A 13,746-nucleotide genomic window follows, 5' to 3' on the forward strand; every position below is an offset into this window, starting at 1 on the left:
TTCCCGAGGGTAACTAACTGAGTTAAGCCAGTTCCTCTAGTTAATGGCAGCCATCTGCACGAAACCCATCTTTGCGGCCAAATCAACGAGCAGTATCACAATGATTTTGTCCAAAAGTGAAAATTTCTCATCAGTATCTATCTCACGTGGTTACATAGCCCACTGTCGTATAATCCATTGATTATGAATTCTGGAAGATGAGAAAACGTTTGCAATCGTATAAGTAAACAATCACGACAAAGATGTTTCTGTTTAAACAGCACCTCAGAAGGGGTGTTCAGGGATTATCTGAGAAGTGATTCTTAAGTAGGAAGGACAGAAAAGATTACATTCGATTGGAAAGCACATTAGAACAAATTTAGGTTCGATAGTCTGCCAAAAATAGACCAAAGCATTGCAGGTCGGGGATCACAAAGAAGTCTACAGCAAGTACAGGGAGTAAATACATCATTTAAGGAACTGTTCATCCTATTTCGGGAAGTGACACAAGCCAGAAAGGTTTTGTGGCAATGACCTTTACTTAAAATGGACTCTCAAGAGGAGGAGATTCGTTAAAACAAATAGTCCATTAAACAATTGGTTTTAAATCCTATGGTACAAGACGACTATTATGAACCTTGCTCCCATTCGGCAGATTCGGATTTGGTCACTAGTTTTATCAAGCCCGCACCGCTAAATAGCATTTCGGGTCTGTGAAGCATCCGAAAAATAAGAGGATGGGGTGAGGATGGAGATGAACACGTACACATTTGGGTTAGTGATCTACAACAGTGGTTGATTAAGCATAATTCATTTGGATGAAGCTGGAAATCGAATAGATTCTAGAAAACGGATGATTAGAGTACCGAAGTGAAAACAAGAAACGTCAGGGGATGGATGATGATGGTGGACGTTGTGCAAATCATCTACGCATTGGTAAAATAGGATGATAAGCCGAAATGACTGGGGGCACTACCTGATCACAGCTGTGGTAATTAACTCGAAAGACGACTGTGTTCAGACAATGATATTTTCTCAACAGAACATCATGTGGACAATTTTAACTTTAAAACAGGAGAGTTTCAGTCTCTCACTAAGACATCCTCACATCAGACTTCCTTTAAGGGAAAGCTTATGAAAGCAAAGAGGGGAAGCGTGAAAACTTGTTATCTGCTGCTACCAGTGGAATTGGGTAAACCCGAAATACCGTGTTGCCAGGACTTGAATAGTGTAACTGCTTGAATTCTCAGGATCCATATCGTAGGAGCAGAGGCTAGGTACGACTCGAGGTGGTTCAGTGGGTAAGACGTGAACTTACTGACCGGAACACCTGTAGTTCCACCCTAACCTGGGCATCTTGACTGTTTCTGTTTGGGCTTGGGGCCCCCAAAAGTATCTGAGCTCGTAAGTTCCCTTCGGGCGTCATGGAAGCTAGACATCGAAAGGGTGTTACAGCTGCGCGATTAGTTTATTTATTTTATTATGTAATAAGAGCAGCTAGGGGATAGCAGTCACAACATTTTGGATTTAGGTCCAGATCTGCGAATAAAAAGACCACGGAAAATGCAGTTATCGCTTCGTAAGTTCCCTGCGTCATGGAAGCTAGACATCGAAAGGGTGTTACAGCTGCGCGATTAGTTTATTTATTTTATTATGTAATAAGAGCAGCTAGGGGATAGCAGTCACAACATTTTGGATTTAGGTCCAGATCTGCGAATAAAAAGACCACGGAAAATGCAGTTATCGCTTCAGGGACATTAGAATCCATGTGGAATATTGTGAATTCTCAACATGCCAGGTCATCTTAAATCTCAGGCTTGTTTATCTAGAAAGTTATTACGGTTGATCAGTAAGCGTTTCTTTTTGAAACGAAATTTGCACGTATTAAACAAGCCCAGCAATCGTCCATTTTATGCTTGTCTACTCTGACTGAGTGGTAATTTTCGAGAACTAACCGGGACTTTGAATCGCGTGACATGCGTACCTACAGAGGGCTTCAGGGCTTTTCAGTATGAACTGACCTCATTGACAGGGTAACACTTCTAGTTAAAGCTCTAAATCTGTCCCCATGTGCGAAATTTAATTGTTCCTCTCAGAAAGATAGCACAATGCACGGTTTTTGCACCTAATTCGGCACTTGAGAAGCGGCCAATAGGAGATCACTTTGTGTGAACTGCGGGATCCAAGGATGACGGCGTTTTTATTCTGTCCAGTTGAGAATTATACACATCTTTTATCAGTTGCCTAGAGCCGAATGGTGACATTTTCAACTGGCAGTCAGAAGCTCACAGGCTTGAGGATAAATAACGATTCTTGAGATGCACACCTCTGATGATTCCTAACGAGGGATGAAACATGAATTGAAATTAGAAGTTTCCTCGTAATCTTCAAATCACCCATCGCATCAGTGCACTTAAATGTCTTTGAACAAACTGGCAGTTATGGTGATTTTGGCATCCGCATCCCGGACCACTATCTATTATCTAAACGCCTATATAATGAGCGATAAAGTAGAAAAGCGATTAGCTTGAAAGCAGCAAATCGATATAAGGCGACATACTGTCACCTGTATCATAGCTATTCTTTATTAATAGTGACCGATTTGACCTTACGAGACCACTTAAAGTACTGCATGTGCATACGTGCTTGTCAGCAGATCTCTATTAACCGGCTTAAATGTACACAAACCTTTTAACTAAACCATACGGTTGCTCCGAGACGGTTAGACTTGACTTAGGTCAACAAAATTTTAGTAACTGTGGTGAAGTTTTTATCATATAGTTTCATCGCGTTCAGTCCTGCAAGCAGTGGCAGATTCACAGCGGTATGTACAAGCTCTGCAAAACCTGATCCATCCCCAGACATGCCTAAAATTTTGTTCTCAACGTCTACGAAGTCCCCAATTACTACCTAACACAAGTAGTGAAATGCACTCTTCTGAAACTCAGGTTGGTATTCACTTGGAGCCTCAAACGAACTGCCGCTGAATCTTTTGTTTTGAATATTCTTTACCCGCGTTTCCCCACGCTCGTTTGATGTTCTTACGTTGTCTGATATTCCTGCGTTGATCAATCGGAGGATGCCAGGTTAACCTGTAACTCCATTCGGAATCCTATCACTAATTCCGTATTCATGCAACTTGTGTTCGTTGGCTGTTGTCTACCCCATTAGTGTTCCCTATGGAAAACTTTTGTTATGACATGAAGGTCATCCACTATTTCATACCAGGGTTATCGTGAAGGACTACTCTATCGTTTACAGCTGCAGACAGTTCTTTAAAGCACTGGCTGAACTGCGGCCGCTTGTGTTTGCGAGCGGTACGCAGCCACTACATATCTTGAATTTCTGTTAAGAGATACAGGAAATATGAAGCCTACAAACTTATCAGCAAGTGAAGATATTGACAACGAGGTAAGTCAAAGGTAGGTATGAAACTGTGCATAATACTCACCTGAGGTGTCGCCCTCATTTTTTCGTGGTTTGAGCTCTACAGAATTTTTAGATGTGGTTGTCAGTAACGATTTGGTAGTTAGGTTACGCTGAACAACGAAAACAACAAAAACAACACATTTGATTGCAACGCATTATTGCTTATTTCCCTCACACTCAGTGTGTCTGCTGAACGCAAGTATGGTTTGATTATAGAATCAATGTCAAGCGAATTGAACGAATGAATGTGCGTGTGACGAGCAGGCGACCAGAAGACTTGGATATTACCAACATTATGAATGGCTGTGGTCGGGTGCTACGTGCGTCGGGCTACACTGAAGAGGAAGTCATCCCCAGGTTCCAGTCCATATCACCGGCTTGAGTTTTAAAAATAAGTTGCGGGATCGAGATTTTGCAGAAGAGAGTGACAGACGTTTGCTTGAGGAACTTCCAGGAATCTCAGTCCTCATGGGTTTTAAGAAGTGGTAGTAAACAACAATCTCATAGAGTTACTCGAAATATCTGGCAGTGAAAGGTTAGATTCAATCATGAGAAAGATGGTCACCTATATGAATGGGGTCAGACCAACTGTTAAATTATGGATGACGAAAGACTTCCATTCGCGAAAATAAGACGCCAAACTTACAATGCGGAGCTTAATGCGAAGGCATTCGGTCACTCTTAAAACTACCTCAAAGCTCTGGGTATACTGATCATGTCTCTTTTATTAAATAGAGTGTAATGGCATCTAGGGATTCGGGGATGAACTGTGATACTGGGAAATTAATTAGATCCTTCCGAGAAATTCGTGAAATGTCTATTGCTAATAAATTTCAGTGAGGGTAGAACGGCTGCACAACGTTTCTCGGCGAAGACTAATTCCAGTTACCGGATAAATTCTCTAAATCCTCTCATTACCCACAGACTATGAAATCAATTTGCATCCTTTGTTAATCTCTCATTGGTCAGTCGGCATCTTTACCCCTCCGGGAGAATTCTCAGAAAAATTTTCCAAACGAGAAAGCTCTGAAAAATGTTCCAAAAGGGAACATTTTACCTAATTTTGCCGTCATACATTAGTAAGCGGTTTCATTGAGAAAAATCCGAAGGTACTTGGCATATCGTCCTGTGCAAATGGAAAAGCTCCCAAGCACAAAAACACTTTAACAGACTGATCCACACAGAAACGAGAGCTGATTGGTTAAGGACTTACTAGTGCAGTAAATCATGGTAACATTCTAAACAGTCGCCAGTTTGGTGCAATTCCAGGTTCCCTCACTAAGCCTGCCTTAGAGAAACGCCGCTTCCCCACCTCATTACGGAGTTTCAAGGAAAGGATCATTGAAATTTTATTTTGCACGCAGCACAAAGCGGTCATTCTAGTCTACGAGAATGTGTCGCCGGAAAATACAGAAGTCGGTCCCATTGTCATCGAGACTAGCATCAGCATCATTATCATAGTGGTCGTAGTCGTTATCGAGAGATAACCAGATAAGTGTTGGGCTGTCATGATAACCAGGGGAAGAATAGCTTATTGGGTGCAACAATCAGTCATACATAAAAGTGTAGTAATAAAATGTGAAGGTCAGAAGCACAACCCACATATCCGTTAAAACATGCTGATCAAAATGGCATGCTAATTTGTCCCTAGTAAGACTTCGTAGAATCCGAACAAATTCAGCCATATCAGAGAAGGGATTATTTTCTGAAGGAATAAGTACTCAGACACTTGTGATTAGTGTGTGCAGTTGCAGTCTCACTGGAGAGCAAGAGTTGTTAGGTAGAGAGGATATTGCAATTATACGAGTAATTATGCCCGCCATCACCCGCCATCAGATAAAACAGGATATTCACGTCAGGTAAGAGGACAGATCCCAACGAAATCTGGAGAATTCCGAAGGAACTATTTATCTTAAACTATACAACCGTCAATGATAAGATCCTGTATAAGTTCTCCGTCGTTTGAGCAACTTCACTGCTGCAGGGAATTGACAGTCAGAAAAAATGGATGGTTTTGCTAGTAACTGAAGTATACGGTAGTGTTTTAAATTTATCTATCATCAACAGACATTCCATATCGCTCACAGTATAGAGTTAACCATATGAGTGAGAAAAAATAATCACAAGCAGATGCGCTACAAAACAGGGAACACAGGGTAAATTTATCCTTCTCAATGGCGCTGATCAATAAAAGTTATGGTTTGTGACGAATGGTTGTTATGGCAAAGGGTGTGGCAAGCCCATCAGCTACAAGGATGGAAAACATTTAAACTATATGATCAAAGATGATCACAAACTTGCTGTTCCATATTTTCCAGCTTCCATGAGTATGCCGATTGTTGCGTATTGTTGAATTGTACACGCACAACACCGGTGAAAGGTGTGCCGGGGTGTCTGAAGCTACCTTACAAGTAGTGCATCACATCAGAAGGATATACTTTGCTATCTCGGATATCACACCTACTGAGACGAGAGGTAGTCCCTGTGCAGCAGATTCAGTTGAAAGAGACTCAGTCAAACCTCCACAATAGATCAAGCCACTTCCCAAGGAAGGAGCAGCTGTAAATGAAATGTTGAGAAAAGTGTCAAGACCCATGTAACATACTAATTTCTGGCCTAGTAGGGATAGTTCAGGAGCCGAAACACAGGTCTGAGCAGAGATCCCGGGTTTCTTATTCACCTAAAGGCTATGTTGGCGGTGCTAAAAAGTTGAAGGACACATTAGTTGATTAGACAGTCCAGTTCGGAGTCACATAAAAGCTGTGATGTAAAGGTGTCTGGTGCAAGAATTTCGATTACACACACAACACAGTGCATAAGTTAAAACCAGAAATTGCCCACAACCAAGAACAAGATTTTCACCGGTAGTTGTTTTGCATTTGTCTTGGTTCAGGTTGATCATGCGGTTTACCAGCCAGGCCAGTTCAAAATCTTTTAGATTTTGATGTTCCCTTCGTAAACGATCCGTGTTGACTGCTATCCCAAAGATATGGAGGTGCTGCACATTGTGTAATCGTGTGATTTTTACCTCCTTTAGAAGACTACAGTTGAAAAATCGTCCATTCCTCCAGAAATTTATGGCGTCTTGTTGTAACTTGACCGTTTGGGGAAAGAGAGACAGTTAGACGATTTGGGCAAGTTAGCGCAAATCAACGAAGAAACGTATAGTCGCATAATCAGTGGGGAGAGAATGACAATACAACAACAACAACGACGGTACATATGACGTAGTACTATCCTAGAGTCAGAGCACAGAACATGTTGGTTCTTTACACATCAACAGTCAGTCAACACTATCCGGAGATAGGCATATTAAAAAAACAATTCATTTGGAATTCGAATGTTTCGACCCCATCATTTGTTATCGGGTTGGATTTGTGCTAGCGTCGAATACTTTGATGTGATAAACTACAGTCGAGCTGACGAGGCTATCAGAGCAATTGCATGAATTACTGAGCAGTTTCATCTCGCCTGCCAGACAAGTCACACAGGTCTGAAGGCTTCTATCTATGCTTATTTTGAGGTTTTATCCATCTGAAGCGTAAGACAAAAAATATGTATGCTGATGATGAGTATTGGACGCAACCGTAAAGCTATCTGAAAACAGCGATCACATCTTGTCTAGACGTAGCACACCGGTTATAAGATTGCTGAAAACTGTCCAACAGCTCCCGATGCGTTTCGCCTTTCCTGGGGCTCATCAGGTGGGCGCAGTTCTTGAGTTCCTGTCAGCAGTATGTCCTACTTGAATCCAAATGGGACAGATTTTGGGCAAATACTCTCATTTGCATACGAATTTGGTCTATCATGAAGGAGAGATATAGGTAAACCTCTTTTGGGAACTGAATTTATGTGAAAATCGGAGTATTTTTCGAAACAGTTACATCTCTATTGTCTATATGCCAAAATGACCCCGAGTGAGGTGCACTCATAACTTCTATCGATCGGAACGCTGATGTCACCAAATCGTAAATTTACAAACACTACAAGCAACTTTTGACCAGTTCGCCAGATGCAACAGCTTCGTAGAAAAGTTGTCCGTTTAATGGCCAATTATGGAATTTTCTGTTCGGGAAATCGCAGATGGAAAACAAGCACTCACATCACGACAGGCTTCTTCAGAGCTGCGGTACAGATTGGGGCGGAGACGACTCACGATAACCTCTGGAAATTCAATACAAACATGTATCCGTGTAACTAACACTCTTAGACTGAAACATACCATCTTTGCCATGGTTATCGAACGACTGACTGGGAAGTTTCATTTCGCCCAGGTATATGGCACTGCAACACATGTCACATAGGTAAGTGTAAGGTAATCTGTTCACAGAAATGTCACGTGAACCATCATTTATTCCACGGAGGCTATGAGGTGGCTTCTTTTCGGAAATCTTTTAATGATGTATGATGTCAGTAAGGCGAACAAATTGCTTTCGGTTTCCCGTCCTCAAACCTACATATTTCTCTTGGTTTCATATTTAAGCACTCATAAGCCTTTGTCAGGAGCACTTCTAGTAACACAACGCTGGATGAATATTGTAGCTGCCTCAGTTGTTGCTAAACACCATCTTGAACCGATTTCGGCGGTCTATTCGGACCAAATAGATAACTTGGAACAACAGGTAGAAAACATGCTCTTTGTCGACTGGATGTCGGACAATGACACTTGTGAATGAATAAGCGACATCACCAGAAACTGACATAAGGAACATGCCTTCGTATTCTCTTCTGAAGTTGTCCATACATCCGTTCAGCATCTGCTGTATACCAACAAGTTGCAGTTGTTCAAAACCTGCGTAATTTGATTATGTGAGTACTTGTTCTGCAAGCTCATATTCCGAGGTAAATGCAGCGCGGAGCTTTTTGTACCCAGTTCTAACGTTGGAAGCCATTGCGGAATTTAATAGAGTTAATAAAAATTCCACATACTTTATGATTCTTGTGAGGATTGTTATTTAAAAGTTCTCTGCAAGGATTCGAGCTTCGTACACTTTATCGAACAACTCTGACCGAGCACTTCAAGTTTTCCGCTTAAATCTTTTGACTTAGTATTTAGCATCATTTCGACGTTGGCTCTGGATCGGGCCTCCAAATTCGACCCATTTTGCCATCCATCCTTGAGGTTTCACATAAACTCAGAGTGGAGGTATCGAGTACGTGAACTAATGGAAATACGTGAGTTATAAATTGTCTTCATTTATATGCTTTTCCTATATATTTAGTCAGCTTCAGGTGGCTAGTCGAAATCACCAATCTTTGTGATTTCAGTGCAGTCTTGAACATGCCCAAAATCTGGCTACGAAAAATTATTTTCAGCACGTTAGTCACATCAAGTTACCCTGTTCATTTCGCCTCAGACCACTTAATTGAGTCTTGTAGTGCTTAAATTGTGTTGGACGTATTTACTGACGTATTCAGTTCTAGTAAGGCTCAGATTAATTGCGGCAATACATCCAGGAAGATTCGCCTGGCCTGCTATATAAAATGTTCGATCCTATGATGCTGCAATGATAATAATAATAATATAATAAGGTTATACCATTACATCTGTATAAACATATATATTCAGTGACCAATCTCGAGAACTTCTCTTCAATAAGAATGCACTTTCAGGGTGTCGGTATATCTTAGGTGTAGTTCAGACTACGTATGGTGATTGCTTGCTCGCTTTTCCAGTCTATCAGTACTTTAGTTCCCCTATGGTATTTGACACGGGCATTAAAATGGCCACTTCTGACCTGAAGTCAAACAGTTTGTTCGTTCCAGGGGCATCCCGCAACCGTGCTCTGCAGACGCGGCACGTTTTAAATCCAATCTGTGGTCATTATTAAGTATACGTGACGCAGGGTCTAAGTTAATTTACTCAGCCTTCGTCAGCTTGCCAACCATTAGTGCCGCTAATTCCAACCCGCTTAACGGATCTTCAGGCCCTTCCGGTTCGTCAGTTTGCAGACTATCAGCCATCTGATGATGAAAAATATTCACTGTTGCAAAAGTTACCCGCTGATAATGATAGGCTCAGATTGATCGAACACAAGTGCTTTTCGCCTACTGGTTCTTCCAAGCCAAGATGGGGAGTTTTCCCTTATGGAAAGAGTTAGCAAATAAAAGAAACACATTTAGTGGACTCACTGAAAACGGTCGAGCGGTTTGAGAATGAACGAGAGGCCGTACGGTAGATATATGTGGGTCTTTTATTCCTGCTCACCGATCTCAAAGTTATATCTCGTCGAGATGAATCAACGGGGTCGTACACATCACATTCTCGGATCGTTACCGTTGTTTAATATGGTCAGCCAGCCCTATCATTTATTGGCTTGTGTGTAACCAAGGTTTTGCTAAAGATTGGCATCCGCAATGAATCCGCCACAACCGTAACTGAGCAGAAATTGCTCACTATGTCTGTTCGAGTCTCTGAGTATTACGTAAGGATCTTACTATTTCCGACAGGAAAGATTGTAGCTATAAAGGCTGACTGCCATCTTATCATTAAACGCTCATCTACCAACTACTGATCCATGTTTATCCGAAAAAGTGCAAACAGTTCCAGTCTTTTTCTGGTAAACTAATTTTGAGAGACTAAAACAAACAACTGACACTCCCATTCGGAAATAAAATCATGGAGTACATGATCACCAAGACTTACGTTTAATATGCCCATGGCATTCGAGAAAAAGCAGAAGTAAAACGAAGCTAAGCAACGTGACTCTCATTGCAGTCAATCTGACCTACTGAGCGAGATGACAGAACAAGTGGGCTTTTATCCAAGTTAAACGGGTAAACCAGTTCAAACGAAACGCACCTGTATTTGCGTGCAACTTGTTCATCCGGTCACAGAAATAAAATCATGGCTTAGGTGAAAACGAGCGATTGGACAGTGTTTTTAGTTCTTTGTTAAACAGTATGTTAAGCCATGCTAAGTGCTCGCGAAATCGGTCGTGGGGTGTCCAAGTGATTTTTTAAGCACCTTATGAAAAGTTTCCTTCCGGGAAGCATACTGAGTACAGTTTGACCCAATAACTACTTGTCCAACTTTTCGTGTTTTTAGGTAGATTGTTCGGCAGATTAACTCTGGATGGCCCAGCTAGCTAACCCACGGAGCCGTTGGAAATGGTTCGAGCGCTTAGAAAATTTTGGAGAAGAATACGACTTTCAGGAAAGCCTGCTGGGAAATGCAGAAGTGGTGAATTTGACACGTTTCAGGTATATTGAAGTCATCAAATAGTCTGAGTACTCAAAGCCGGCTAAATCCTTGAGCAAGCAGAGGTTCGTAACGTGAATGGATTTAGTCGAACCTCGCCAAGTTTCACCACTCAAGAAAGAACTGTGCCCGTTTCTGGATGTAGTGAGAATCGGTCATCACCAGCTTTAATCTCACGTCCCTGGAATTAGGCGCCCATAATCTGATATCGGTCTTTGTGTACCTTATAATCACATCAGTTGCAGGCTTTTGTGTGAATTCAGTTAGCGATTTAGAAAATGACAAACCAGTAGCTCATCGTTTTAGCAAATGGAGCTCACAGAAATGGCAAATTTTTAATACTTGGACACTGGAGTATCACAATGAGACCGAACCAACGATGACAGTTACAATATGGACAGTACCACAATGCTTCGCTCTTCCAAAGAAATATCCTTAGAAGAGACAGGATTTTTTCCCATTGTAATTCACCCTTGAGGTAAAAAAAACCTTCCATAAAGGAACTGCGACACCACGAAAAAGATGCATTATATGCGAGTTAACAACCACTTTAAAAGGTTGACGTCACGAATGAACTACTGGATGAGGGTGCCTAAGATCAAGATCAGTACTTTCTAGGCTCCAACAATAATCATTGTTTTCGGTGTCCTAAAATGCAACTAATCGTTCTCAGTTGAGATGGGTCACCTGAAGAAGCACTAATTCCTAATGAATTAGATAACAAGCGTTGGACACCATCAAGGCAGTTCACCACGCTGCGCAACTATGTGTTATGAGAGTAATGCGATTGTGTTGGAACATTGTTAGCTAGGGTGCATCCGTTGAAGACTGATCACGTGGCCCAGTGAGTCAATTGCCAAGCTCGGCGAATAGATCCACAGTCACCTGATCCATTGCCAAAGTATTTGAACTGGGAGAATTCTTTTTGGGCGTTTCATCCTACCATTTTGAAAGCCCCAGGGGCACACAGATGCGAAATAAATATCGGCATCATAATTCATATAGTCACCATTAGTCGACTACTCGCGGTGAAACATACCCGTCGGGAAAACATTTTTGAACTTTTCGGAGGTGTGTTATAAGGGAAAATCTTGTTTGAAACTCGAGTTTCCGAATCTGAATTAAAACGCCGCAACAACTAAAGATGTCCTAAAATAAACTGAGATTTCGAAAAATCTAAATTTCTCAGTGATGAAACATCGCATTTGATAGGAAGGAGAATCAGCGACCACAAAACCTTTGCTTGTGTACTGCAGTAAATAAATGCGGCCTGATATTTTTTTCAGACCCCGGCGACACCTGTACATCCCGGTGTATCAGGTAGGCACAGTTCCCATCATTTGTAAGCCCCTCTTGAACTTAGACTATACCAAACACAGCGGTTTGGTTTTTACGAGAGACTCAAGTGAATCCCGCTTGAAAACCATGTCTATGATATTCTTCAACTGTGTTGTACAAACGCCATCTCACGTTTCAGTTTGTATGATATTCGAGATATCGCAGCATATTTTCTTGGACGAAACTACTGACGAGGTTATTGAAAACAGCTCGACAACCCACGATCGGTTTTACCATTCCACTGCGGATTCATCAGGTGAGCGCAGTACCGCAAGAGGTGCCAAACCGGTCGTGTGCTGTCGAACGGATCGCCGCAAGTAGGTATACGGTTATGCCGACCAGGAAATATACTGAGGTGCCTCAAAAATCGTCCCAGCTGGAGCACGAGGCGGCTTTCACGCAGCACACTCAATCAGAGAATAGCATACACGGATGATTCAGCTGGAATCCAGGTAAGTTTTCTGTTAAAAGCAAACTGCTGTGCTAATTTAACGCGCTTCCTCGCTAAATTCACAAGTAAACCTTCTTAGATTTCTTTTGAGCCATTTCGATACTTTTACAAAGACTTCACAAGAATGCTGTTGAAACCACTCTTTGAAAATATCAGGACACCTTAAATGGCCTAAACAGACCGTGTTCGAGTCAGTCCAGAGCAATCACTTAAAGGACTGGTAGAGTGCCACTGTCTTAAGTGATTCGCTGACTTCGGTTGCTGAGGTTATATTCAACAAAGTTGTGCGTGACTGTGATTACAAGCGGCCTGTAGTATCCTGATAGCCGAAAATAGCGTTCGCATTCAATCTGAACACTGGGTAGTCGGAGTTCTCAGCCGTTGCCCAATTAGCCTAGGACATAATCTTTCTAACATCCCCATGTTTTCTTATCCGGATTTAATCGAGATGAACGGAAACAGATGAGGATATTCTGGCAGACGTAAATGAAAATTAAGATATTTCCCTTCAATCCTCCGACAACACTACATTTTATCAACTGGATACGCTGAGAATAGAACAAAAAATCAGTTTGAGAAAGATCGCGAAGAACTAGTCGCTGCAGAAGGTAATGACATTGACTGCCTAGTGCCGACATCACGGTACGGAAATTCTGGAAAGCATGAAATTCCACAGCCCATTCTATGGTTGATGACAAAGGTGGGTTGCCCGAACAAGCAGTTAACCAGTGTGGACTGAGTAGGTTCGACATAGAAGGTTTGAAACAGAGGGGTCTGTATTGTTGAACCCTGCATACCCGTAATCGGTGCATTAACACCAACAACTTTACACATTTCGTTGACGCCTTCCGATTCCCACTCTGCTCGTACACAGCATAGAGCTGATGCTGTCAGGATGGGAGAGATTTCTTAGTAAAAAGATGACATAAATGGAACACCAACATACTACTTGCCAATGAACAAACCCCGACGCGGTTGGTTAACCAGATACCCACCCATTAATCAGGTTTGAAACAGAGGGGTCTGTATTGTTGAACCCTGCATACCCGTAATCGGTGCATTAACACCAACAACTTTACACATTTCGTTGACGCCTTCCGATTCCCACTCTGCTCGTACACAGCATAGAGCTGATGCTGTCAGGATGGGAGAGATTTCTTAGTAAAAAGATGACATAAATGGAACACCAACATACTACTTGCCAATGAACAAACCCCGACGCGATTGGTTAACCAGATACCCACGAGATGTTGTATATATCCGAACGTTTAATCAAGATGACTAGCTCCGTTAGGGGAACGGTAGGTACAACATACTCAACAACGGCAATAGGCACAATAGATTTAAT

At 41.9% G+C, this 13,746-nt stretch overlaps 1 protein-coding gene across 1 annotated transcript in view; it reads right to left on the reverse strand.

The window, feature by feature from the left end:
* Nucleotides 1-1,405, reverse strand: part of T265_03883 (hypothetical protein) — a gene marked incomplete at both ends in the record, with an annotated part of 2,620 nt that extends 1,215 nt beyond the window's left edge. Inside the window, one exon of the mRNA XM_009168475.1 lies at nucleotides 1,298-1,405. Coding sequence (XP_009166739.1) covers nucleotides 1,298-1,405 — 108 coding nt within the window. The remainder of the gene's footprint in view (nucleotides 1-1,297) is intronic.
* Nucleotides 1,406-13,746: the final 12,341 nt, after the last annotated feature.

This window comes from Opisthorchis viverrini, assembly GCF_000715545.1.
Source record: "Opisthorchis viverrini unplaced genomic scaffold opera_v5_59, whole genome shotgun sequence".
Lineage (NCBI taxonomy): Eukaryota > Metazoa > Platyhelminthes > Trematoda > Opisthorchiida > Opisthorchiidae > Opisthorchis > Opisthorchis viverrini.